At 47.3% G+C, this 27,117-nt stretch overlaps 3 protein-coding genes across 6 annotated transcripts in view; 1 reads left to right on the top strand and 2 right to left on the bottom strand.

Annotated features, from left to right (window-relative positions):
• Positions 1–904: 904 nt before the first annotated feature.
• Phf7 (PHD finger protein 7) lies at positions 905–15,450 on the bottom strand. Of its 4 annotated transcripts, none has more exons than XM_048420905.3 (11): positions 14,645–15,445; positions 13,557–13,666; positions 12,864–12,916; positions 11,667–11,758; positions 4,631–4,732; positions 4,094–4,218; positions 3,485–3,644; positions 2,891–2,997; positions 2,403–2,519; positions 1,699–1,820; positions 905–1,391 (listed from the first exon to the last, which is right to left on the bottom strand). In XM_048420905.3, exons 2-11 carry the CDS (start codon positions 13,595–13,597, stop codon positions 1,165–1,167), a joined length of 1,146 nt encoding a protein of 381 aa, XP_048276862.1. In that variant the 5' UTR covers positions 13,598–13,666; positions 14,645–15,445; the 3' UTR covers positions 905–1,164. The 4 variants fall into 4 exon arrangements, with proteins under 4 accessions (XP_048276862.1, XP_048276861.1, XP_085543856.1 ...); XM_048420904.3 differs by having other exon boundaries at positions 14,744–15,444; XM_085687730.2 differs by lacking the exon at positions 4,631–4,732 and having other exon boundaries at positions 14,744–15,450.
• Positions 15,451–15,571: 121 nt separating this feature from the next.
• Positions 15,572–24,174, top strand: Bap1 (BRCA1 associated deubiquitinase 1). The gene is made up of 17 exons (XM_048420902.3): positions 15,572–15,732; positions 15,824–15,853; positions 15,975–16,029; positions 16,979–17,111; positions 17,508–17,627; positions 18,109–18,170; positions 18,243–18,385; positions 18,649–18,727; positions 19,144–19,267; positions 19,568–19,715; positions 20,151–20,332; positions 20,711–20,841; positions 21,376–21,854; positions 21,970–22,130; positions 22,534–22,626; positions 22,719–22,791; positions 22,938–24,174. Exons 1-17 carry the CDS (start codon positions 15,696–15,698, stop codon positions 23,069–23,071), a joined length of 2,184 nt encoding a protein of 727 aa, XP_048276859.2. The 5' UTR covers positions 15,572–15,695; the 3' UTR covers positions 23,072–24,174.
• A 428-nt stretch (positions 24,175–24,602) lies between these two features.
• The window catches only part of Dnah1 (dynein axonemal heavy chain 1), a 59,272-nt gene continuing 56,757 nt past the window's right edge, over positions 24,603–27,117 (bottom strand). The window contains exons 73-77 of the mRNA XM_087906178.1: positions 26,655–26,825; positions 26,403–26,533; positions 25,708–26,059; positions 25,226–25,460; positions 24,603–24,769 (exon numbers count right to left, since the gene is read on the bottom strand). Of these exons, the coding sequence (XP_087762304.1) occupies positions 24,648–24,769; positions 25,226–25,460; positions 25,708–26,059; positions 26,403–26,533; positions 26,655–26,825 (1,011 nt within the window). The 3' untranslated portion in view covers positions 24,603–24,647. The remainder of the gene's footprint in view (positions 24,770–25,225; positions 25,461–25,707; positions 26,060–26,402; positions 26,534–26,654; positions 26,826–27,117) is intronic.

Here is a 27,117-nt window from a genome sequence, read left to right as displayed (position 1 = left end):
GGATGGTGAGCCGTGCCAGGACCTTGCACATGGCAAGCATGTGTCCTACCACTGAACTCCACTCCTAGGAACTGCAGACTTTTAAATGAATTTATTACAGATTTAAAAATACATACCTTTACATATTAAAAATATATTACTTTCCTGTTTATTTTGATAGTAACAAAACAATGCTTATGATTTCAAGTGAATCTAGTCAAATCTGAGGGCAATCACCATATACATTTTAGATCTAAGTCTGCAAGATTTAGCAATATTTGAAATGAGAGCACTGTCCTCCACTGTTAGTGACAATGACTCACTGGAACCTTGGGAATTCAGTATGTAGCAATGCTGAGTTTCTCCCACTAACCCAAGCCCCATGAAATCATTAAAAACATACAAATATAAGATAGGCTCTATTCAGTTTCTCCCCAGGCTCCCTGCCAGATTCCCATCCGAGCTGCCTTGCCTAATGTGGATGTTGTGGTATGCAAGTTCTCGTTATACTAGTCAGAAGTGCTCCTGCCACCAGGCAGTGGGGCTTTGAGTGACTCACTCTACCTACAGAGCTAAGACCACACTGGCTAGGGTGAGTGGAAGCCTTCTGCCCCACATAAGCATGTTGAGTGCAGGGACCCCAGCCTTGCCACAAGGGGCTGTTCTCAGACCCAAGTGGACTGCTACACTGGCTCATTGTCTGGAACTTAATCTCAGCTTATTTGCTTGAGGGCCACACTCTGTGCCCCTAGGATTCCAGCTGCCCTGCAAGCTGATTCCTTCCCAAAGAACATCTATGCTCTACGTTCAATAGTTTAGTGACTCATTTTGGGGACCAGAAAGCTGAGTTCTCCTATTCCTTTTCTCTATTCTCCAGATTCCTTAGTGTACTAGATAGATTCCAGAGCAAACTCACAAGGAGCCATCACTGGAGAGACAACTTTATTTGTAAATAACAAACAAGTGAAGCAGGAGGAGGCACATGCAAACCATCTAGGGCAGAAGAGTCTTTGGTGAGGGGGAAAAGAACTGGAGGAAGAGCAGAGGAGCCCTTACCTCAGCTGTTGGCTGCTGATCTCACTGCTGTTCCCCTTTGTCCCATGGTTTCAAAGTGCTACCTCTCCAAACTGATGCAGCAGTGCTGTCTGGTACTCCACCATCCTTGGCAGCAGCTCCTCTGAAGCTTTACTTGGATTTTTTGCAGTTCTTAGTGACTCTGACTCCTTTGGATCTCCAGGAGCGTCGTCTTCTGCCACCAGAGGACTCGGGCTTTTCTGATAGGGAAGGTCGTATCCACTCAGTCCAAGAAGAGCCTGGACTCTCTTCCGGGTTGGTGGCCCTGGAGAAATGCTCCTGGGGATGGAAGGTACTGCTGCAGCAGGGGATGTCAGCTGAGTCTTCAGATACATAATCTGTGGTGGGAGAGAGATAGAGGAGGGAAGGGAAACTCACCTTTGTTTTTCCTGTGTATAAGTCCTTCCACCCCTCACCAGCCGCTTCCCTTTCAAAGCCACATTGCCCATCCAAAGCTCCCCTTTGTGACATGCTTTCTTCATTCCCAGGCAGGACAAGTCCCCATCCCCATCCTAGGGTTTCTCTGTGTAGCCCTGGTTGTCCTGGAACTCAGTTTGTAGACCAGGCTAGCCTTGAACTTGAGTGCTGCAATTAAAGATGTGTACTGCATCCACCACCACCTCCTAGCACCCACCCCGTTCTTACCCATGGTTGGAGCAGGTGAGCACTCACTGCACTCCCATTTCTTGCTGGTGGGTCTCAGTGAGGAGCACTCTCGGTGGGTTCCATGGGATCCACATGTAGCACACAGAATCAGGCGCCACTGCCTACGGAAGAGTCATGGAGAGGTGTAGGGTCAATCAGGACACCAACTGTCACTTTTGAATGTTACCTACCATTCAGCCTCAGCCATGAGGAAATCTTCCTGGGAATTTTATTTTTATGTGTTTTTGTGTTTTGCCTGCATGCATGTATATGTACCACGTGCATACATTGCCTATGGAGGCCAAAGAAGGTGTCAGATCCCCTGGGACTGGGATTGTAGACCGCTGGGAGCTGCTATGAGAATGGTGAGAATAGAGCCTGGGTCTTTTGGAGGAGCAGTTGGTGCTCTTAACTACTAAGTCATCCTCCAACCCCAAGGGCATTTTAAATCAGTTTAATTTTACTGTGCACATTTATTACACCCCATGGCCCTGGGAGGCGACAGGTGGACACAGGTGCCTCTCCAGTGGACACAAACAGCAGACCCTGCAGAGGAGCCCTGCCCGTCTGTGCATGGGTAAGTCAGGGGCTGGTCTAAAATGGAACTTGGCAACTAGGTTTATCCAGAGGGTGGACAAGAGCAGACGCCCACTTTAGTAACACTGTCAAGATCTAAGATGGCACTGCCCGGAGCTTCTTCCTACCCTTCATCCTCAAAGCTGTCTCTGCCCTGTTCATACAGACAGATGGGAGCATCACAATGCTTATAGCGCTGATACAGTTCCGAAAAAGCCCCGGGCTCCAGTTCCCAGGCAGCATCTCTGCAGGGGGAGAAGAACTTGTAAGGGACGCATATTCCCCTGGTGACCCTTGAGAATCCAAGCTAAGCACGCAAGAGTTCAATGGCTGCCCAGCTGGGTGGGCTGGCTATAGGCAGAGGACTGAGGCAGTCAGAGTGGAGCACGGGTCCTTAGCTCCACCCTGGAGTTCACACTCACCACCCCCAGATTTCTGTTCTTTCAAAGCACCTTTTCAGGACTATGCTTCTGCCCTCTTCCCCCTCCCTTTTCTTGGATGATTGAAAAGCACTCTTCTTACTTCACTGCACACCAGCGCCCAGCTGCTGCCAGTCTCTGAACCACCCTCTCAACCCACTCTCTGGCTCAGGCCCTCTATACAGACTTCCTGCTACCTGTCTGGAATGTGAATTCCCATTCTCAGCATCTCTCGGGGAAACTCTTCTCTGTTGTTGCACTGGGGGCACTTGAAGAAGTGCTTCGCTGATGTGTGGGCATATTTCTGTAAGGGAAGAAGGCATTTGTGAAAACCATCAGGTCACCTCAGGGGGTTCAGGAAGGGCAGTTTGGGTGTACTAGGTGTCAGGCCTGTGACCAGAACGCTTTTCAAGATTGCCCAGGAGTGCCTCGGTTGTCATTTCTGGCTAGGGTCTCAGCAGTCCTGACTCAGCAGGGGTCAGGCGCTGAATACATCCCAGCAGTGAGGCTGATTTTGAGCTCTTTGACTCACTCTTGGAAATACCCATTTGCTTTTGGCAATCCTGATGATTTTGCTTAGTCTAAATCTTATCATGAATGAGGCCCTAAGCCAAGGATAACCAGAGACTGGGCTGATTATTCCCTAACTGACCCGGAAGCAGTTCCTGTATATAGGCCTGCAGTGTGTAGTTCTGAAGCTTAGACATGCCTGAGCATTCCCAGGTTGCCTCGGTTCCAAGCACAGGGCCAGGGCAATCATGAAAAGTCCCCCTAGAGCAAAGGAAGCCCACCTGGATACACTTCCGGTGGTAGATAGCTTGACTACAACATGGGCTCCGGATATTCTCAACACTTGTTTTGGATAAGTCTTCGCAACACAAGACACAGCTTTCCTCCCCCAGACTCCCCTGTTGAATGTTCTGTGTTGGGCGATGTTTTCCACAAAAAGATCTGTGGTGGGTAAACGAATTTGGTTTCTGGTTTGTCACTGATGCAGATTCCCTGCTGCCTGACCTAGGAAGGGCAATCAGCCATTTTCTGGGTGTCCAGTGAATCTAGACCCTCAGAAAAGCAGGTGAAGACACTCTAGATGACTTCTCATGGCTGCTCACCCCTGAGCAAAGCTCTGACGACCGTCTCCATGGCTTCCCATTACTTAAAGCCCTATTTAGTTATGCGCAGCTGTCTAAGAACCCCAGCTGTTTGTAATTTAAGGAGGGGGCAGGAAGCAAGAAGAAACCCCTGTGAAACTTCCAAGTCAAGACACTGTTTCCCATTATTAAGTGGAGGGACAGATTTGTTGGAGAATCAACAGTCTCATGAGAACTAGGTTCTGATTTCAGTGGTGTCTAAACAGCAGGTTACAAAAGGGCACCCCAACTTTCTCCTTCCTCACTTACTTGTACTCTCCAAAAAATTGTGAAAGGCAACCCCTTTCTTGGCCACAAGGCAGATGGAAGCTTTTGGCACACTGACCATTCTGGCATTTGATAGCAGCTCCCTTTTTCTTGCACACAAAGCAGATCTGCAAATGAGATTCCAGAAAATGTTTTGTGACCCGAGAAAGACAAACAGAGGTTGTGGTTCTTCTTTCTACTGAGTGGGAATTCTGGGAAGCAACAGCTATCCTCTTTCCCTCAGTGGTCCAGGGTACCCTAGAGCTGAACTTCAGGAAGCACTGATTCCTCTTGATTTCTCAGGATGCTGCTTCCACTCTTTACTTAGGAAACATCCCAGAAGAGATGGGACATAAGAGGACTGGAGCTAGGGGTGTAACTCAGTGCTTGCTTATCATACTCTGGTCCTGGGTTTGACTCCCAGGGACAGACAAAGACACACACAGACAGACAGACAGACAGACAGACAGACAGAGATTCTGAAACATGTATGAGAGGAGGCCTACCCACTCCAGGGTCCCTGTTTCAAGGAATTCTAACCTTCTTAGAAGCCCGGGCTATTTCCTTTCTGATGTCTTTGGGCATAAATCCATGGAGACCTTTGTTGGGTTGGCCCTTCTGAGGCAACTTGCTAGATAGGATCTAGAGGAGCAGAAACGGGCTGTCAATGTAAGATTGTCAGTGAAATGGTACAGTGGGGTGACGGTGACCAAAGAAATGGAGCTCGGTGGAACATGCTTGTCTATATGGGACAGCTCATTTAATGAAGTCTGATAGTGGTATGTATCGGATACTCCAGCACTTTCTAATCATTAACTCTTTGGACAACCCAGTATGAAGAAACATACCTTGGTAAAGGCCACTGGGCTTCAGAACCAGTACCTTTATGCAGTGCTATTCCGCCCCTCATTTGCTAAGGGCTGCTCCTGCCACTATGTGACCAGAGGGGACATGTGCTCTCTAGACTGACTCACTTCATGCTTATAACAACTACACGACACAGAAGCTATTGTGGCTTTAATTTCAGAGGAGGCCACTGAAGCATGATGTGGTAAGTGACGTGGCTGGACTCACATGGCAAGGAATGACAAAACTGGCATTCACATTTGGCCTACAGAACCCACAGTCTTACCCCATTTAGTAAAGGATTATTTTTAGAATATTTTTCTAAGAGTATAACAAGAAGGTAAATGGAATTTTAAAATCCCCTCTTTAATGGCCATTCTGCATTAACAGGAAAAGGTTAGGAGTTGCACCTCTCCCCCTTTTTTGTTTTTTTTTTCGAGAAAGGGTTTCTCTGTGTAACAGTCCTAGCTGTCCTGGAACTCGTTTTGTAGACCAGGTTAGCCTTGAACTCACTGAGATCCACCTGCCTCTGCCTCCCAAGTACTGGGATTAAAGGTGTGTGCCATTACCGCCCGGCCTAAGGAGTTGTACTTTTGAAAGCATACTTTAATGGGCTGTTTGTTTCTTTAAAAGTGTTCAAAGATGATTCTATGGGTAATGAAGAAAAAAAAAGTTATATGGTTCTATTAAATTCATTGAGTCATCCTGCTCATCTTACTATTTCAAAAATATTAGGATAGTGGGCTTCTTGCAGTGGTTATAAAATGTGTAATGGGAGCTTGGGTTGTGTATTTATTTAACTATTTTACAGATTTTTAAAAATATGTATGAGTGTTTGTCTTTATGTATGTGTGTGTGCAGTCCCTGAAGAGATCAGAATAGGTGGTCAGAGTCACTAGAACTGGAGTTCCAGATGTTTGTGAAATGCTATGAGGATTCTAGGAACCAAACCATACTTTTAAGCACTGAGCCATTTTTTTAGCCCCAATATTTATTTTTGAGACAGTCTGTGCAGTCAAGGCTGGTCTTGAACTTGTGGTAATCCTGCCTCAGTCTTCCAAGTCTATCAGGTAATCCTACTTTAACATTATAAAGAGATGATCCTATAGTGTTAGATGACTTGGGTTATAGCTATCGGTTCCTAACAACGCTTAAAACAGTTCACATTTTATCATTATCCCAAGGTTTTATCATAATGAGTGATTTTGTTTTAGTTATATTTTTAAATATTAGTCATTTTTTTTTACAATGAGCACATGCTCTTTCATCCCCCCCCCTCTTTCTTTTCAAGACAGGGTTTCTCTGTGTAACAGCCCTAGCTGTCCTGGAACTAGCTTTGTAGATCAGGCTAGCCGTGAACTCACTGAGATCTGCCTGCCTCTGCCTCCGAAGTTCTGGGATCAAAGTTGTGTGCTACCACCGCCTGGCCAAGCATGTGCTATTTGTATAAACAAACAAACAGACAAACAAAATAAAGAACAGAAACAATTTAAATGTCATTAAAAATTTTTTTTTTGAGACAGGGTTTCATTGTGTAACAGCCCTGGCTGTCCTGAAACTTGCTTTGTAGATCAGACTGGCCTGAAACTCATGTAGATCTGCCTGCCTCTGCCTCCCAAGTGCTGGGACTAAAGATATGTGCCATCCATGCCAAGCTTTTTTTTTTAATGATTTATTTTTATTTCATGTGTATTGGTGTTTTGCCTGCATGTGTGTTTGGTCAGGTCCCCTGGAACTGGAGTTACCATGTCGGTGCTGAGAACTGAATCCAGGTCCTTGGTAGAACACCTAGGAATCTTAAACGCCAAGTCATCTCTCTAGCCCATCCTTTTACATTTTTTTGAGATCTACTTATTTTTTGTGACAATCTTATATAACCCAGACTGACTCTAAACTCACGATCGTCTGTCTCTGCCCCCCAAGTGCTGAGATTGTAAGTGTGCACTGTCATGAACAGCTCTAAATATTCTTTTTTTAAATAATTTATTTTTATTTTATCTACATTGGTGTTTTTCCTGCATGTATGCCTGTATGAGAGTGTTGGATCCCCTGAAGCAGGAGATTTAGACAGTTGTGAGCTGCCATATGGGTGCTGGGAATTGAACCCAGGTCCTCTGAAAGAGCAGCAGTGTTCTTAACCACCGAGCCATCTCTCCAGCCCCCTCTAAATATTCTTTAACAGGAATTGCATATTTTGGGACCATCCACACTATGAAACACCAGTCAGCTACTTAAAGAACCAGGTTTATATGTTGTATATGGCGAGATCTCCAAAGTACACAAGGTGGAAAGAAAACCCTATAGAACATTGTATATGTTTAATTTTATGTTAAAATGTATATGCTTATTAATGCACCAGAATTAACCAAGCCCTAACATCTAGCAGGACTTATGAGAAAGGAAAATCATAGATCACTTTTTCTCATGAGGATAGACATAAATAAAAAGATTAGTAAGTTGGATTCAACTTCATATTCAAAGAATCTGACCAAGTATGACCAAGAAGGGCCTGTACCAAGAATGCAAGATTAGTTTAACATCAGATAATCCAGTTGGCATAACAAACCACAAAAAGAGAAAAATCAAGATCATGTCAATAGATGTCAAAATCATCGCAAAACTCAGTACACATTTGTGATAGCCTCAGCAAACTAGGAATAAGAGAATTTCAATCTGACAAAACATATCTATGAAAAAAAAAGTTTAAAGTTAATATATTTCTAATGATGAAAAACTAGATGCTGTCCCCTAATACTGGAAGAAAGGCATAGACAACTAGCCAGTTACTAAAGGCAAGAAGAAATAAAAGGCAGAAAAAAACAGGGACTGGAGATGTAGCTTAGTTGGTAGAGTACTTGCCTAGCAAGTATGAGGTTCAATCCTTGGCACCACATTAAAACCTGGTCATGAGCCAGGCAGTGGTGGCACATGCCTTTAATCCCAGCACCCAGGAGGCAGAGGCAGGTAGATCTCTGTGAGTTTGAGGCCAGCCTAGTCTACAAAACCCTGTCTTGAAAAACCAAAACCAAAAACAACAACAACAACAACAACAAAAAAAAAACAAAACTGGAGGCTGGAGAGATGGCTCAGTGGTTAAGAGCATTGCCTGCTCTTCCTAAGGTCCTGAGTTCAATTCCTGGCAACCACATGGTGGCTCACAACCATCTGTAATGAGGTCTGGTGCCCTCTTTTGGCCTGCAGACATACAGACAGAATATTGTATACACAATAAATAAATAGATATTAAAAAAAAACTGGGCAAGGGAGCTGGAGAGATAGTTCAGTGGTTAAAAACACTTGTTGTTCTTGCAGAAGACAAAGGCTCCATTCCCAGTAGTCACATGGTGGCCCATAACCTTTATAACCCCAGTTCTAGGGAATCCAACCCCCTCTTCTGACCTCCTCAGGCACGAGGCATGCTCATTTAGGCAAAACATATAAAATCACCTTTCAAACAAACAAACAGAGCATGTGGCAAATGCCTGGAATCTCAATACTTGAGAGTTAGAGGCTGGAGAGATGGCTTAGTCAGTAAGCCTTGCTGCACAAGCATGAGGACCTAAGTTCAGATCCTCATCTTGGATATAAAATGTGGGGGATGGTGATGTGTGCTTGTAATCCTAGCACTAAGGAGGCAGAGATAGGAGGATCCCTGGAGTTTGATGGTCAGGCATTCTTGTCAGATTGGTGAGCTCCACGATCCTGTCTGAAAAAGCAAGATGGAGAGAAATAGAAGACACCTGATATCAACCTCATCTCCGCAGGTACACATGAATGCACATAACTGAACACACATGCATACATATATGAATCTGTACACTCATATACTCCCTCCCCCCAACACACAAGAAAAAAGGAAGCTCAAGGTCATACTCAAACTATAGGATAAGTTTAAGGCCAGCCTGGGCTACATGAGACCCTATCTTTAAGAAAAGGACAAAATTTGGAAAAGAAGCAGAGCTGTCTTCAGCTAAACATGGCACTAACTATATATACAGAGATCCAGAGAACCCCAAATAAATTAAATGAATAAATAAATCAATAAAATTTTGTTGAATTGGTGAATGTAACAAAATTATAGAATACAAAAATCAATAAACAAAATAATTGCATTTCTATAATTCAGCAACAAAATATTTAGAAAACCATTTAAGAAGAAATACACAATACTGCCGGGCGGTGGTGGCACACACCTTTAATCCTAGCACTAGGGAGGCAGAGGTAGGTGGATCTCTGTAGCTTTGCTTTGGAGCCTTTCCTTGAACTATCTCTTGTAGCCCAGGCTAGCCTCAAACTTACAGAGATCTGTCTGCCTCTGCTTCCCAAATGCTGGGACTAATGGCGTGTGCCACCACTGCCCAGCTAATCCAGTTTCTTTTAATGGACAAAAATATTCAAACAGGTTTAAAAGGAGATATGTGAATTAGCACATGAAAACCTCAACATCTTTATTCCTCAAAGAAGCACAAATTAAGAGCACAGTAAAATGCCAGTAGCATCCAGTAGGAAGGCTGAAATGAAAGGCTGACAATAACAAGTTTTGGTAAAAAATTGTCAGCTGCAACTCTCCTAAATTGCTAATGGGTGTGCAAACTGGTACAACAACTTTGGAAAGATGACTTGGCAACTTCACACATGCATACTTAGATATACTCAGTAATCCCACTGCTAGGCATCTGTCCAGAGGAGGAGAATGCATGTCACAAAAAGACTTCCACATGAATGTTTTTAGCAGCTTTATTCACAAAAGTCCACTAAAGCAAATCAAATTTCCACCAACTGTCGAAAAGATAACTTTTAACATGTTCAAGCATTGTTGGGGGAAAAAAAAAAACATTTCAGCACCAGATGTAAGCCAGGTTTATGGACTCTCTGAGTTTGAGGAGGGAACAAGATTAGAGGAGGCAGGAGAGAGGAGCTAATATGAGTCTGATAAGAATCCATGGTTAGTTCAGGCTCTGGCAGGCAAAGTAAAAATGGAGAAAGACCAAGTCAGAAGGGAGACAATTCAGAAGGGAGCTGTCCTTAAAAGGGCAGCAGTATAGAATTGACAGGGGCAGAAGGCAGCAGGGTGGAAGGGGCGGGATTTATGAAAGGGGGTTGAAATAGCAATCTTGCGGGGGGGGGGGATTTCAATAGCATAGGAATGGAGATACAGGGAGGGCGGGAGAGATGGGTAAATGCCATAGGACAGACAGAATCTCAATCTGAAGACATCCCCAGGGCATCAAGACTTGTCAGAGAGATGCCCAGGATTAGTGGATAGGTATCCTTTGTCACACTGATGGGGAGCACAGGAAGGTGTGGGAAGCTAGTCTGGCATACCAGTATGACTTTTGTATTGAGCTAGAGCAGGCAGCTTGGAGAGGACACTAACCTGGAAGATAAGTGACTAGAGGAGGTGGAGGAGGGAAATGGCTGGAGAGGCAGACTCTGAACTTTGTAGTCAAACATGGTTGGTGGCAGGAGTCACAAGAAGCAAGTGATTTGTACCCAGGAGGGCCAAATCAACAGTTTGGTCAGAAAAGGCATAGCCCCTTTAGGGTGGGACCCAATGTTTCTTCTCGCTTCTGCACTAGATGTAAGCGTGGGTGCAGTGAAACGACCAAATCAGACCACACGATGGGTGCAGAGAAACGTTTATTGGAAATATCAGACTGCTGCACGGCTCTCTCGTGTGATAGAGAACAGCCAGTGATGAAGAGCTGTGGTTTCAGCGAGCTGGCTGCAACAGCCTGGAACTAGCACAAGGTTCTGGTCTGCTGGAGACTTGCTCCAGTTAACAGGGAACTAGATGCCCTTTCCAGAAGTAGGCGACCGGGGGAGGAGTGGGCAGCTAAGGGAAACAATGGCTTTTCTTGACAAACAGAAACCCACTTTACAAGGTTTCTGAGGAATGTTAATCTTAAGTAACAGTCCTATAGTTTACCTGGTCAGAGTCTAGCCTGAGTTGGACTCAGACTGTCAATTTGGGGGTTGGGACCTAATAGAAAAATATAAACTGTATGGTTTAATTTATATGGAGAAAAATTATAGGCAACCTAATCTCTTGATCCTTCTAATGACTGCCTCTGGTGGCACTGACTAGCAGAGGGTGTGAGGTGTATTTTCTGAGATGACTGAAAGGTTATTTTAATGTGTACGGTGATTACACAAGGATATACAATTTATCAAAAATCAAGGGCTAGAGATAGGGCTCAGCAGTTAAGAGCACTAGCTGCTCTTGGGCAGGACAAGGGTTTGAGTTCCAGTTATCCACATGGCAGTTCGCAACTGTCTGTAACTCCATTCCTAGGGAATCTGGTGCTCTCTTCTGGCCTCTGAGGGCACTGCACATACATGGTGCACAGACATATATACAGGCAAAACAATAAAATAAAAATAAGTCTTTAAAAAATTCATCCAACTGTACACTTAAGATTGGTTCATTTTATAGTATTCAGGTTACATTTATTAAAAAAGCATATTGGAGAAAATCCACTAGAAGGACAATCCAAGTGAGCATTGGTTTCTGGGAGGCAGAGAGGAAGAGGGAACATGATTTAAGGAAGAGGGCCTTTATGCTTTATATTGTTAGGATTTTAGATCATGTCATTTTTATTTAAAAGTAATTTTAAAAAGATTAAGAACTAAGGAAAAACAAGCAGCTGTAAATTTGAGGCTAGACGCAGAATTACTTGTCTAACAAAAGCTGTAAGACACATAGGGCAGAGAGGGCCTTAATACTCACAAGACAGAAATAGTGCACACAAAGACTGTCTTTCTGAAGAAAGTCTCCTAGTTTTTCAGGATCACCAGGTTCTTGAAGGCATAGCAGGCAAACTGGAAGAGGAAACATTAAGAATAAAGGCTTGGTTCAAGTTGATCATTAAGAACAGAAAAATGGCTGGAGGGTGGTAGCACACGCCTTTAATCCCAGCACTCGGAAGAGGCAGGCGGATCTCTGTGATTTCGATGCCAGTCTGGTCTACAAGAGCTAGTTCCAGGACAGGCTCCAAAGCAAAGCTACAGAGAAACCCTGTCTCAAAAAACTAAAAAACAAAACAAAACAAAACAAACAAACAAACAAACAAAAACCAGAAAAGTGGGCCTAACCACCTAAGTGTCTAGAGGCTCCTTTACTTACAAAGGGTTTTTGAAAACACCCTAAGCTGGAAGCTCATTTACTACATGTAGCCTATGGAGCTCTATAGCTTAGCAGCATAGTACACTGCAAATAGTTGGTTTCTTTTACTAGGCTTACCAGGAGCTATGCCTTGCTGCCACTGCAAGAGAATACTGTACTAGATATCATTAGCTTGGGAAGCCATCAAGACCCCAAACATGAAGTATGGTTTCTACTGATGCATATCACTTTTGCATCACTTTAATGCAAAACAAAGCAGAAGTTAAAGCACATATCTCTCCCGGGAACAGGGTAATTCTGGCAAGGACAGAGGTTAATTCTTGTTAGGTATCAGGCCTTGATATAATTTTGGTCACACTGAAAGTATAAGCTGAGACAACACTTTATACTGTTTTGTTCTCAGCTTGAACTTCAGATATGAAACTTTAAAACTACAGACACTGAATTCTTTTCTTCCTTCCTTTCTTCCTTCCTTTCTTTCTTTCTTTTTTTTTTTTTTGGTTTTTCGAGACAAGGTTTCTCTGTCTAACAGTCCTTGCTGTCCTGGAACTAGCTTTTGTAGACCAGGCTGGCCTTGAACTCATGGAGATCCACCTGCCTCTGCCTCCAAGTGCTGGGATTAAAGGCGTGCTCCACCACCGCCCAGAGTCAGACACTGAATTCTTTAGGATCTTAATCTCAAGAGAATCTGGGGAAGAAGTAGGGGTTGATAATAAAAGGAGCGAGTTCATTGTCCCATTGGAGTGGATGTCTTTGCTAATGGCTGGAAGCAACAACTGAACATCATCTCATATCTCTTACCAGGGCCCGAAGATAGCGTCTTCGGGGTGACCTTCTTAGTCCTGGCAGCTCTTCTATGTAAGAGAAAAAAGTGTAAGACCACTTAGATGATGCTAATGACAAGCCTTCTGACTTTCCCTTAAAATGCCACTATAATCTGATTAGGGACCAAATTCTCTAAAGGCTTTTCATATTTCGTTTTTAAAGTATAAAATACACCAAATTATTTGAGGATAGTGTGTATACTGCCTGGGTTGAACGAATTCAAGAGTAACCCTTCCTTTTATTTTTTTTGCCAATTACCCACAGCACTGAAATGAGGCTGAAGTTGACTGTTTCCCAGCGCTAGGCACTATTTTTGGTACTTTACCATGAATTAGTTCAACAGATCTGCAGAGCATTCTATAAAGGGAGTACTATTATAAAGCATGCTTTTGAGATGAGTGAATTGAGGCATGTGATTTGTCTCAGGCCTTGCAGTTGACAAGCAGCATAGGTGTGGTAGAGATTTAAGTAGTAATGGTCCACAGTTGTCACTCTGCCACTGGGGATGGCACTGGGAAGGCAGGGAGGGCTACTTTTTTTTGCGTGTGGGGGGGACGGGACTGGTGTATGCTTTGATACTGTCTAACCCTAGCCAAAGGAAACAGACAATGCAACATGTATCAATGGCCACTGCAATTTCCCCCAACTCTTCCAGGTCACCTACTCTACCTGATTCTTGGACATTCCTTCGTTTCTTTTACAGTCTTCATTCGCTTCTTTCTTTCCTTCCTATCTAGGATTCTTTGGGACTATTATGAAGACAACACAGGTTTTTCCAGCTATAAATATAAATAAGGTAGATTAGCAATTTGATTTTACATTTGGTTATCAAGTTCATCAAAATCAAAGCAATATTGCACTTTTCAACTCATTCAATTTTCATTCAATATAAGGGGTATATCCAATATTAATGCCAGTAATGGCCAAAAAAAATTAAAGCGCGCCAAGAACCATTCTAGGCACTTACAACACACTGAGGCACAATTAGCACCCTTATTTTCAAGTTGAGGAGACTGAGGTACAGTGAGATAAACATCTTGGCCAAGGTCGGAATCAGTGATCCAAAGTGAGACTTGAAGTTAAACGGTTCTGTTTTAACTAAGTGCATGGGACAATACTCAAGAAAAATGTACCCTCTGTACCCAAGTGTGGGCGCCTTTTCTACCCAGTTAGATAGGTAGCTCTTTCCTAGCGAAAGGGCTCTGAGAGACTTGAAAACTTACAAGCCAAGACTCCATCTAGTGGAGGGACAAGTAACAGTAAAGACCGCCCCCTTGCTCTCATTCTCTTTACCAGGTTGAGCTGCCATTGAGGTCTGGCCTGCCCATCCCTGTCAAGATGTAACCTGAGTAAAATGCCACCCACTCCTGTTACCAGTGTAAAAAGGTTACAAAGTTACCCAGGTTTCACTGGTCATTACAAAGTCTCCAGAGGATACTGAGGATAAGGGGTCAGGGGAGTCACCCCATGAAGGGCTGTCTATGTAGTAAGGGGAAGGAGGGTAACATTTCTTAAAGAGTTCAGTGAATTAGGTCATTCTAGAGACATACTATACTTCATGACCCAAAGCCTCAAATCAAGACTGGGGATAACAAATATCTTCACGAACGTCTAACTATTGGATATAAATGCTAGCTGCTACAAGCCATTGAAACTTCAGGCTAGGTTTTCCCAACACAGGAGATGCAGTTACAGGGCTGGCATCGGTTTGTTTTCTTACTAAACGTTGACAGGCTGGAGTGAGATGTGGCTCTAACCTTGCTATTTCCCTCTGGGGCGGGGGGCGGAGGGGGATCTACTTTAACCACTTCATAGTTGTTGGCGCTAAACCCAACCGTGTTAGAATACAGATAAACCTTGAGACTTCAGTCCTTTGCATCGCTGGACCACGACGTTACTTGAGTAGAAGTCTGTGCACACTGGTAGTTGTAAGATGGCACAATCTTCAAAAACAGTCGAGGATGGACGTGGTAAAAAGCAAGCTGCTCAGTCCGTGACTTCCTAATCCGGCGGATGCTCACTCAAAACGCTTACCAAATTGTTTCACCGTTTAAAAGTGTTGGGTAAATGCTTGCTGAGAAAATTAAAATTATAGTAACGTGTTCGGCCCCGCCGCTGCAAGAATAAACGATTTATTTGGAAAATACGTGTCGGTGTGGCCACAACCGTCCCCCGAAGGTAACAGCCAGAAGAGGGGCTCAAGGAGCATTCCGCGCATGCCAGACCAGGTTCAGGTCACGCCTGCCGGGCAGCTGGTGCGGAGCCAGGCTGGAGGTTGCTTCCGCCTCTCGCTCCCCACGGAAGCTACGAGTCACCACTGCCACCCAGGCTGCCCACCCAGCTGTCGCCGAGGGCGCCGCTGTCCCGGAGCTTTATTCGTTGACACAAGCCGTGGTAGCTACTTCACGGGCGGCCGCCCCGCGTGATGACTGTGCCGTCTGAGGAGACGAACGCGCTAACGGGGGCCGGGTCACGTGGACGATGTGGCCCGCGGAGACCTCAGCGTGGCGGACAGTTGTCAAAACGAGCACCGCTAACGGCCGCGCGCCCGATCATGCCCCGCGCGCGCGCGCATGCTCGCCTCTGTGCGCGCGAGCCCGCCTCTACGGGTCTGCGGGCGGAAGGCCAGCCCCGGGTCAGAGTCGTCGCGTAGTGATGACGTCGTATCCCCGGCGCGGGCTAGTGACGCGGCGCGGCCCGTTGTCTGTGTGGGGCTGAGGAGCCCCGAGTGCGGTGGGCGCTCCCTTTGGGAGCGGCGCGGGGTTGGCAGGGCCTGGACATGGCGCTGAGGGGCCGCTCCGCGGGAAGATGAATAAGGGCTGGCTGGAGCTGGAGAGTGACCCGGGTACGGAGGGGCCCCGGAGGGCCGGGGGCTGGGGAGGCCGGATGGGCCCCGGACGCTCCTGCCTGACAATCCCTCCTCTTGTCCCACCCAGGCCTCTTCACCCTCCTGGTGGAAGATTTCGGTAAGAACCGCCCCTGACCATTGGGACCTGGCTGTTAGGGTGTGTGTGTGTGTGTGCGCCCCCTGAGTTCTCGCTGCAGAGCCTGGGGCTGCCTTGCCGACTTCTTCTTTCCTGATCATAGGTGTCAAAGGGGTGCAAGTGGAGGAGATCTATGATCTTCAGAGTAAATGCCAGGGGTGAGTGGCTGGGCCCTTACCTCCGTGGGGGCTGGGAGAGGTCAGTGGAATAGTACCCCTTCAAGGGAGGCGGTAGTATAAAATGATAGATAAGAAAACTTCGCTCTTTGTGGGTGCCCTCCTTGGACTTTTGTTTTTGTATTTAATTCCCAGTCTTCCCTCAGCGCTTCCCCTCAGGAAGTAGTAACTCACCTTTTAATCCTAACCACTCTTGGAGTACAGTTCGGCTGCCTTTTCTGGTGTTGCAGCAAGAAGTCTCTGGCCTTTTTTGTTCGTGTACAGTCCACGTGTGCTGTGCCTTTCATCACCACGCAGAATTTGTCCTGACCAGGAGTGGTGGTGCGTCCATTTAATCCCGGGTCTTGGAAGGCAGAGGCAGGCAGATCTCTTGAGTTTGAGGCCAGCCTAAGCTACATAGTGAGACTATGTCTCCAAACTAAATGAAGTTGTCCTGCATTGATTGGTTTTGGTGACACGGCCCTTTTCAGGGACCTAAACTCAGGTTCTAGTTTTGGTGATCTGTAGAATAGAGGAACCTGCTGACAGGAATGATCCGAGAAGTCCGCTTTTATTTCCTAGAAATGAAGGGGCTGGTTCAGAAGTACATATGCTTCCCTGGTTTGGGGGCTTGAGGCTAAGGTCCACAAATGAGAGCTGGTGCTGACTTCTTATCAGAGTTTGTGTGCCTTATATTGTGTTTCCACCTTGCTGCACCCTGAACTACTGGTTCCTGATTTCCTTCTCTTGCCCAGACTTCACAATGTGACTGAGTGGGCTTTCAGAGCATCAAGCTCACACCTGACTGCCTGTGATAGGCTTCTGGGTGTGAGGTCTCGGATTCAGTCTTGATAAGAGTGAGGGGCTCAGAGCACTAGCCCCCCACCCCCAGTACAGACTTAGGGAGAGAAAGAAGGGGATGCTGACTGTTCCCTGCCTCTTCCTTCTCTAGGCCTGTATATGGATTTATCTTCCTGTTCAAATGGATCGAAGAACGCAGGTCCCGCCGCAAGGTTTCTACATTGGTGGATGATACATCTGTGATTGATGACGATATTGTGAATAACATGTTCTTTGCCCACCAGGTCAGCTGAGTTCTGAGCTAGTTCGAAGGGCAAGATACTGTTTTTTGGTTTTGGTTGTTAATTGGTTTTGTGTGGAAAGTGACAGTGGGGGAAGCAGGAAGAAGAGCTAGACTGGTACCAGGAGTAGTTGTTGTGGACACCCCATGGCAAACAAAACCTAGCTCTTTTTCATTGAAGTGAATGCCTTTAAAGTAAATAGTATCTCCGGATAGTCTCTACGTCCCTAGATACTTGGTACTTAGTTGGTCTGTTGTATGAGGAAAGACTGAGCGAGACAAAGGAAACCGATGAGGGTTGCTGACATCTTTTTGTAGTCTTCTCAGTGAATGTGGGCTTGGAGAAGCTTACAGTAGAGGGTGTGTGAGGGGTATATGAGTGACTATTTTTGATTTACAGCTGATTCCCAACTCTTGCGCCACTCATGCCTTGCTGAGCGTGCTCCTGAACTGCAGCAGTGTGGATCTGGGGCCCACCTTGAGTCGAATGAAGGATTTCACCAAAGGCTTCAGCCCAGAGGTATGTTGAGTGCCTTAAATCATGGCTCACAGCTGGCTGGGCACATCTGGTCCTCAGAGCCTTTGGTAATGTCACTACATGAGACTTGGTACTGTTTGGCCATTTCTTTTTCAAATGATAATTAACATCTGTTTGACTCATAAGTTATGTGGAAGGTGGTTGGTTTTAGACTTTGCTGTTAAGAAAGGAGATGATAGTAGAGAAGGAGAAATTCAAGTCACCTACGTCAGGACTTTTTCTCCTGTAACTTTTTGTAGCAGGCTGTGTTGCTCCCCAGTAGTCACTGATTACTGTGCAAAGCCAGTATGGCCCCTCCCTTTGGGAGGTCCTGTGCTTTCATCTGCCACCACTAGCCCTTTAGGAAAGTTACCTGTGCTGCTTGAGATTCCTGGAATGCCTCTAAGCCTGCTCTCTGGAGCTCTGCCCTCACCCAGAGGCTCACCTAAGAATCTGTTCTTATGTAGTCTTATTTTCTTCTTAGAGCAAAGGATACGCAATTGGAAATGCTCCTGAGCTGGCCAAGGCACATAATAGCCATGCCAGGTAGGTGAGAGCTGTGGTTGCTGATATGGGGTAGGGGCAGTGGAGGATGTCTCTGACTTTGTCCTTTTCCAGGCCAGAACCACGTCATCTTCCCGAGAAGCAGAATGGCCTCAGTGCAGTGCGGACCATGGAGGCTTTCCATTTCGTCAGCTATGTACCTATCACAGGGCGGCTCTTTGAGTTGGATGGGTTGAAAGTCTACCCTATTGATCATGGTAGGCATCCTGAGGAAGTGGCTTGCTGTATTTGTCATGCTTCCTTCTGGTTATCTGGGTCTCAGGGCCCTTAGGTTCTTGAGACTCAGTAGCATGAACTGGGTGGGTACCAAAGACATCTAACTGACCATGACTTAATCTTGCTCCAAGTTATGTGACCAGCTTGTACCTGGCTCAACCACAGTAATCTGTTTTCCTTGTATCCCTGGTCACATCATCTCAGGATTTCGTACCTGCTGATTCCTCATCTTGTTCTCTCCTAGGGCCCTGGGGAGAGGATGAGGAGTGGACAGATAAAGCCCGGCGGGTCATCATGGAACGAATTGGCCTCGCTACTGCAGGGTAAAGACCCTCAGTTTACCCTGTTGTGCCCTTATGGAACTGTGTCCGCTTTGGGAGGGAAAGAGAGGTGCCAAATGCTCTGTAAATTGTAAGACCATGTGGTGTATCTGGCAAGATCAGACTTGGGTCTTGGGTTTCCAACCCCTTGTCTTCCTACCTAGGCTGCCTGTGACCTGCTCTGGACTGGGCTAGAGGAGGGGCAAGCCTTGAGGGGTGGCTGGGTGACACAAGTGTGCTAATTCACTTCCTGACGGGCCCTTCACATAGTTCATGGAAGGTACATCTCAGGTTTCTGAGTATGTGACTGGCTGCTGCCTGCCTATAGGATTAGAACCTGTACCTTCAACTACAAGATACTTGCCTCAGTCTGTTGGCTGGGGTGGGAACTGCTCTGATGGCTTTCACTGTGACTACAGGGAACCATACCATGACATCCGCTTCAACCTGATGGCTGTGGTACCTGACCGCAGGATCAAGTATGAGGCCAGGTTACATGTATTGAAGGTGAACCGACAAACAGTCCTGGAGGCCCTGCAGCAGGTGAGTGGGTCTCCTGCCTGGCCATGCCAGCCATACACTTCACTCCCTGTCTCTCCAACACTGTAGTGTCTGTCTCTATTTCCCAAATCACGGTGTCTTGTAGATTCAGGGTTAACTGACCATTTCTTTCTTTTACAGGGGTAGCAAAACTTAGGGTGGGAAGCTTCTAAAAAGAAGTTGTGGTTTGACCTTTTTATTTTCTAGCAAATAAATGAAATGAGTAGGGTCAGAGCCCTTAGCTGTCTGAGATGGAAACCTGGCTCTATCCCTTCTCCTCTAAGCTTTGAGTTGTGTTTTAAGCTGATTAGAGTAACACAGCCGGAGCTGATTCAGACCCACAAATCTCAAGAGTCACAACTGCCCGAGGAGACCAAGCCAGCAAGCAGCAAGTCCCCCCTCAGGCTGGAGGCAGGCAGGGCCCCAGCGGCTTCTGAGTGCACTCACACAGGTACTTGAGGGACTTGGGGCCTCAACCATTTGGATAGCTTGACATGGGAGGCCCAAGCACTTTAAGAAAGTACTTGGGCAGTGGTGTAGGGGCTTCAGCAGGAGGTCTGAAATTCCCCTCAAAACACTGAGGGAGAGTAGAGTGAGCTTTTCTTAAAGGACACCTGTTGGGTAAGGGACTGTCATGACCTTAGACACCTGCCCCTCCATATTGCCCCTATCCTCCTCCTCCCACCCCTCAGTATTTTCTCTATAGGCTACCTTTCTTGTTGCCTTGTATTTTCCCCATTTTATTGTAGAACCATGACTTAGTGCTTAGTGGCCTGTCCTGTTAGCCACCTTCACTGGGGAAACAACTGTCACTAGACTGGGGAGACTGCTGTAAAGTTCTCTTAAGGATCCACCTGAATGTCCTGTCTACTCTGCCATGTCTCAGATGGTGCAGAGGAGGTGGCTGGTTCATGCCCACAAGTTCCGACCCACAGTCCTCCCAGCAAATCTAAGCTGGTGGTGAAGCCTCCAGGGAGTCTCAATGGGGTTCCCCCAAACCCTGCCCCTATTGTTCAGCGACTGCCAGCCTTTCTAGACAATCACAATTATGCCAAATCACCTATGCAGGTAAGATGGAAGCACCTTGGCAAATTTTCTTATGAGAGGCAACAGTGTTGGGTCCCCAGTGTTATTCTTTGACTCTGCTTGGGCCTTGATGACTATTCTCTGATACTCATAGTCCCCACCATAGCACAATAACATGGCTTTAAGGTGGCCAAGAGAGCTCCTTTGGCTTTAAATCCATTTTGTGAGTTATACATTAGGTGTCCTCCTTGGTTCTATATGGGATGGTTTCTCCTGGTAACAAAAGCATATGGCAGGGCATCTTGTTTCTTTTAGAAGTACTTTGCACAGCTGAGAACCAAGTTACCTTCTTCCCTAGCTGCAATGTCATGCCCAGTTCAGGTGAGTAGCCTTCCTTGTTACTGTGCTTGTCTGCACTAGGAGGAGGAAGACCTGGCGGCAGGTGTGGGCCGCAGCCGCGGTCCGGTCCGACCACCCCAGCAGTACTCTGATGATGAGGATGACTATGAGGATGATGAGGATGAGGTGCAGAACACCAGCTCTGCCATCAGGTCAGTCCCAGCTCCAAAACGCTTTGGGTGCCTCGGGTCCTGTTTTGCGTATTCTACCCTATATCTGAGAAGGCGTTTCCACAGAGAACACTAGGCACTTAGAGAATGCAAGACCTTGGAGGAGGCCAGGAGACTGGCCTGAAGGGCAAACCCCGGGTCTTCAGGAACTTGTGGTGGGGTTAGGGGAGAGGCAACCATCTTACCATATATCAAGACATGTTTTGTTGAGGTGATCTTTTAACTGGACCTCAAAGACTTGGGGTAGCAGAAGAGGTTGGAGAGATGGTCTGTTCAGAAGGATGGCAGTTTTATTGGAGAATATAGCATTGGAAGATTAGAAGTGAGCTAGCTAGGATAGAGGAAGTCCTTTGAGCCCTGTCCGTACTGTGCCATTGCTGGGTCAGATTGCTGGACCAAGTGTAGGAGCTTCCAGATTGGCTTGGGAAGAAGAGGATATATTTGAGCCATTCTGGACACTGCTGGGTGTGGTCACCTGGTCCATTCCCTCTTTTTACCTCTTATTGGACCCCACAGATACAAGCGGAAGGGGACAGGGAAGCCAGGATCGTTGAGCAATTCTTCAGATGGGCAGCTGTCAGTGCTGCAACCCAACACCATCAATGTCTTAACTGAGAAGCTTCAGGAGTCTCAGAAAGACCTTTCAATTCCTCTGTCCATCAAGACTAGCAGTGGGGCTGGGAGTCCAGCTGTGGCTGTGCCCCCACACTCGCAGCCTTCACCCACTCCTAGCAATGAGAGCACGGACACAGCCTCTGAGATTGGCAGTGCTTTCAACTCACCCTTGCGCTCGCCCATCCGCTCGGCCAACCCCACACGGCCCTCTAGCCCTGTCACCTCTCACATCTCCAAGGTGCTCTTTGGAGAGGATGACAGCCTTCTGCGTGTTGACTGCATACGCTACAACCGTGCTGTTCGTGACCTGGGTCCTGTCATTAGCACAGGCCTGTTGCATCTTGCTGAAGATGGTGTTCTGAGTCCCCTGGCACTCACAGGTGGGCCTTGGGTGCCTCACTGACCACTAGGTGTACCCAAGGAGAAGGGGGGGAGGTGGCCAGGTGACTACAAAGTGTCATGTACTCTGATGCATCTTTTTATGTCCTCTCCTAGAGAGTGGGAAGGGTTCCTCACCTTCTACCAGATCAAGCCAAGGCAACCAGGGATCCAGCAGCCTAGAGGAGAAGGAGGTGGTGGAAGCCACAGATAGCAGAGACAAGTCTGTGCTGAACAGGCCCAGTGAATCCTTGAGTGGAGAGAAGTACTCACCTAAGGTGAGTCTCTCTTTCAGCTTTCTTTTCATAGTAGAGGCAAAGACCCAGGGCCACACTGCCTAGGTACTGGGTACTCTTTTTTCGAGATGGGATTTCTCTTATGTAGGAGCTTTTGTTGTCCTCGAACTCGCTTTGTAGACCAGACTGGCCTTGAACTCACAAAGATCTGCCTGCTGTGATTAAAGGCGTGAGCCATCATGCCCAGCTGGTATTGGGTTCTAGATTGGAATTTTGTTGTGAAAGTTGGTGGCTAGAGCCAGCCAGGTGCCTGATAGCCTTTTTGGGTTGGGTGGCCTCAATAGCCCCTTGGACTATGGCTGTACACCCTTGCCTCTAGCTGCTTTTTGGTAGTGGAGCTTTGGTGCCAGTCAGACCCTTAAGGTACAATGTTGGGTTCTGGCAGGAGCTGCTAGCACTACTAAAATGTGTGGAAGCTGAGATTGCAAACTATGAGGCTTGTCTCAAGGAGGAAGTGGAGAAAAGGAAGAAGTTCAAGGTGAGTGATCCCTCTACTGCCTGTCCCTGTCTTCTCCCAAGGACAGTTGCTCCGAGGAGCTCTGGTGCCCTCACGTACTTTCTTTCCTGCAGATTGATGACCAGCGAAGGACCCACAACTATGACGAGTTTATCTGTACTTTCATTTCCATGCTGGCTCAGGAAGGTGAGGGGGCTCCTACAGTGTCTTCATTGTCCCCCTCTGCTGAGTGTCATGTCCCTCAGCTCCCCATGCACACCCCCCAAAAATTCTTTTGAGGCACATGGGACCTGGAAACCAGCCACCTACTTAGGAGTTTCTGCTTTCCACAGGTATGCTGGCCAACCTAGTGGAACAGAACATCTCAGTGCGGCGCCGCCAAGGGGTCAGCATCGGTCGGCTCCACAAACAGCGGAAGCCTGACCGGCGGAAACGCTCTCGCCCCTACAAGGCCAAACGCCAGTGAGGACCTCTGGCCCTAACTGCAGCCTCTCTTGCCACAAAGCCCTTACCAGGGCCCTCCCTGCCCCACTCTTCTTTTCCCAGTATTAATGAATAGTTCAGCGAGAGCCCAGGCCCTGGGAGTGGGAATGAGCTGTGTGTCCTGCATTGTGCTCTGGGGCCTGGCAGGGCAAGTCAGCCCCATGATGCGCAGGAAGCAGCAGTTGGAATTGGAGGGTGCTATGACCTCCACGACCATCCATGGAGCAGCAGGATATACATTTTACCTATTGGAAATGTCTGTTTTTTGGGGGCTCCTGCCCTTCTTGCCACTATATTATCATGGTCAGCTTTCTGACTCTGCTTTCTCTCCCAGCAGCTGTCATCCTGCTGGGGATGACACCAGGGTCCCAGCTGGGAAATCGAGAAGGCCTTGGCCCTGGTGCTCTAGCCCCAGCTACTAGCCTGTCCTTGTTGTGAATTCCTCTTGGGAGAGAGCCAAACTCAGGGACCTGGCTGCCGAGCTGGAATGGGCATGGGATGTCCTAGTAGGATGCACAGCCTACCGGGGTCCCACAGTTATAGTGGAGAGAAGTGTTGAATTGTCCCAGTGGCATGCAGACTATTCTGGTTCTATCCATACTTGCTAATTCTGTCAAAGCAAGGCTCTGGGGCTCTTTGCCTTTAGTGTTGTGGCCCTGACTATGGGCCGACCTTGGGCTCCTAATCTCTGTCTCTGGGGCTCAGAGGAGCCTCTACCCAAGCCCCTCAGTATTACCATGTCTCCCTCCTCTTAGGGATATCAGAGACAGGGCTGCTTGAATGAAGCTGGCACTACTCAGTTCTCCTTACTGTGTCAGCTTCCTTGACCTCTTGCAGGGTACTCAGGGTAGGGGACAGGGTCAAGATGGGTTAGAACTCCTGTGTTCCCATAGAGCTTGATAACAGTGAGTCATAAGCTCAGCACTGCTTCAAGCTCCAGCCCCAAACAGCTCTGTGCTCTGCTAGATTAGGTGATCCAAGCAGGCTCCTTATCTGTATATAGTGACTGTGGGGGAGATGGTGCGGCAGCCCTGCCCTACAGTTCTGTAAATACTGGTGAGTGAATAAAAGCGTGCTGAGATGGCCCTTTGCTTGCCGTCCTGAGGTCTGTGGGTGGGGCTATGGGGAATGAGACTGCCTTCCCAAGCTCTGCTGATAGCCAGGAATGACTGCTTGTGACGTTAGGCCTATGGGCTGTGGATAAAGTAGGGTACTGAGGTGAGAATGCTTGATTTTCGCCAGATTTGATGGCTTTGAATCTGAAAAGGTCCTGGGGCTCTGGACCAAAAGATACCCATAGGTCTAACCGGTGAATTCTTGGAGAAGAACTGGGACGTGAGAAGTTGCATGTCTCATCCCTTACTGCATCTGGGCATGTACAGCAGGCCAGAGCTGCCTCATGCACCCCCCACCCCAATCCCTTACTGACAATTCTCTGCTATGACTGCTATATCCCTTTTCCCCTACAGTGGTCCTGTAGTTGAGTCCTCGTGTACACAGCCAAGGGACAAACGTGACTTACTGAAACACTTTAATGGCCCTGGCCCTTCTATCTTTGTCTAGTAATCCAGGGCACAGATGAGGGCTACACCACGCTTTATCCAGTGTCGCTGAGGCTTGTTGGTAGGGATTTCCACAGCAATAACGTAGTTGGTTGAGTGGCCTGTGGTTGATAATGTTCCTGAAGCAGGCAAGAAAGAGGGACGGTTAGGTTCTACCCTTTCACCACTGGGTTAGGGGGAAGAACATGAACAATGAGTTTGACACACTTGAGTTGGGAATAGGAAGGGACCAGGGCCCAAAAGTCAGGCTCCTTGGTGACTTGATCTGATGAGGGCTCAGGCCTCCCTAGCGTTAAGGCACTGAGAATGAAGTTGCCACCACCACTACATTCCCTGTTGAGCCCGGCACTGACACGTCCCTGTTTTCTTCCTCTGAGCCCCTGGTGGAAGTTGGGGCCCATAGACTCCTAGGATGCATGATAGATTACTAAGGAGGGCCAGCAAGCAAGGGAATTACCTGAACACTCTGGACTGGCCCAGACCTGCATCAGCTTTCCCATGCAGCTATCCTGGGTCCATGTAAACTGACTAGACTTTTACCTGTAGTGTGGATGGCCTGCCTTGGGTTGCCTTACCAGCACGGGTCAGAGTCTTGTAGATGGGGCACAGGTAGAAGTCCTGGGTCTCAACCTTTCGGTTGGCTACTGGCATGAGCCAGATAACAGCCATCTCTGTATACAGCTCTTTGGGCCGTGACTCAGCCAGCTGGAAATCCAATGGGTCCCAGCGAGCACCTTCCAGGAACAGTCCATGAATATAGCACCCTATTGGAGGCCTTTCCTCAATTTCTGATGGGGTCCTGGACAACACCTGTAGTGGGCACACAGACACCCACATTGAAGCAAGGTTAGGATTTGTATCAGAAGGCACAAATTCCCTCTTGAAAGCTGCTGCCTGCCCATCACCTATCTGCCATTTTAGTCTGTGACCTGTAGTCTGCCCTTCCCTTCTGAATATCTCTGGGGCTCTTGGCCTGTGTCTCTTCATCTCCTATTCAGGATTGCTTCAAACTTAGGTAATTATGACTGTAGTGCACCACCCCCTCTCGTGTTCAGACCTTGAAATCAAAGGCGATAGTGTCAATAGAAATGACGAACTTTCGGGCAAAGTTCTGCAGCGTGCCCGTTAAGAAAGCTTGAGGGAAGAAGAAGCCACTGATCCAGAAGACAGGGGGGATGCCATTTTCGATCCAAGACTGTATAAAGTTCAGGCGCTGTAGCAGGTCCATGATCCATGAAGCCAACGGTTTGAGTGATGGGTAGGCCTTGGTATTCCAGAGCTCAGGCACAGTGTTGTTGTACAGGCTGGTGGACATCAGCTCCAGCTCTAAGGACATTACCACTAGCCCCTTGAGTGCCTTGAGCATGTCACTAAGTGTCTGCGTGATCACCACTAGGAGCTTGTTGTACCTGTGGGGTCAGTGGTAAGGTATTAGTGGGCTGGGGGTCTGTGACAGTCTCTATGCCCTTCCATCCGTGACCATAGACAATGACAGAATACAAGTTAAATGCGGAACTGGGCGAGGCATTCTGGTTACAATCCCAGCTCTGACCCTTAGTAAATATGTGACTTAAGACAGTCAATCTTAGACCTTGGTTTATTCATCTATAAAATGAAAATATGCAGCCAAATTAGAAGACAGATGTTTAGTTAGTACTTAGCATGACAGCTGGCTAATAGCAATACCTGTTGTCATTTTTTTTATAGCATAGTGGCCCCTGACTGGTTGGCTAAGGTGTGGCAAGAAATTACCTAATGACTTCTTGTACCAGCACTGTGTTCATTGACTCCTCATATAGCACAGGGAATTTGTTTATCACCTCCTGTAAGTGAAGAGGCTCAGGAATCTGGAGCAGAATGTCCTCAGCCACATCTTCTACTAACTGCAGGGGACAAAAAGGTGAGAGGACTGGACTGGCTACCGCGAAGAGTTTACTCGCAGGTGCAGGATGGAGCAGCCTGGCCTTGTCCAGACCTTGGCCCTTTCCCTCCACTACTACCCACCTCCTCCCGGCTCTGGCCGCCCACGGAGGATGATTTGGGCTGCAGCTGAAGAATGGCACCGAATAGAGCAAAAGTCTCATTCTGGGCAAAGGTAATGTTGGCATTGTCATGCAAACCGAAGATCTCAGGCATGTCATTGAGTGGAAGGCTCTTGATGTAGGAGAGGTAGCCCTAGGAAGCAAGAGGGCCTAAACTGAAGGCCTTGGCTTATTCTCACCAGCCTTGAGTCACGGTCACCCTTCCCAGTTCACCCTCCTGTAGTTTCTGGAACTGCAATGGTCTCTGTGATGCTGTACTGTGGTTCTTGCTTTCCTCTCAGCTATTTATTGCCATCCCTCTACTTGTTTCTGTAGCTGCTCAAACCTGACATGCTCCCTCTTGCTCACCCCACCCAACCACAGTTCAGGATGCTTCCTCCATCACCCTAGAAGTATGTCCTCAGGGAGCGTCTCTACCGCACACA

The sequence above is a fragment of the Myodes glareolus genome, chromosome 5, assembly GCF_982192425.1.
Source record: "Myodes glareolus chromosome 5, mMyoGla1.1, whole genome shotgun sequence".
Taxonomy (NCBI): domain Eukaryota; kingdom Metazoa; phylum Chordata; class Mammalia; order Rodentia; family Cricetidae; genus Myodes; species Myodes glareolus.
This window is presented reverse-complemented; position numbering and strand designations above follow the sequence as displayed.

Excerpts from the sequence above, each read along its gene's own strand:
- Bap1 (XM_048420902.3), top strand. The coding sequence starts at position 15,696 with ATGAATAAGGGCTGGCTGGAGCTGGAGAGTGACCCGG. Across the intron at positions 19,268-19,567 it reads TCCTGGAGGCCCTGCAGCAG|CTGATTAGAGTAACACAGCC; the intron begins GTGAGTGGGTCT and ends TTGTGTTTTAAG. Across the intron at positions 22,131-22,533 it reads GAGAGAAGTACTCACCTAAG|GAGCTGCTAGCACTACTAAA; the intron begins GTGAGTCTCTCT and ends GGGTTCTGGCAG.
- Phf7 (XM_048420905.3), bottom strand. The coding sequence starts at position 13,597 with ATGAAGACTGTAAAAGAAACGAAGGAATGTCCAAGAATCAG. Across the intron at positions 11,759-12,863 it reads GACGCTATCTTCGGGCCCTG|TTTGCCTGCTATGCCTTCAA; the intron begins GTAAGAGATATG and ends TTCCTCTTCCAG. Across the intron at positions 4,733-11,666 it reads GTGTGCACTATTTCTGTCTT|ATCCTATCTAGCAAGTTGCC; the intron begins GTGAGTATTAAG and ends CTGCTCCTCTAG.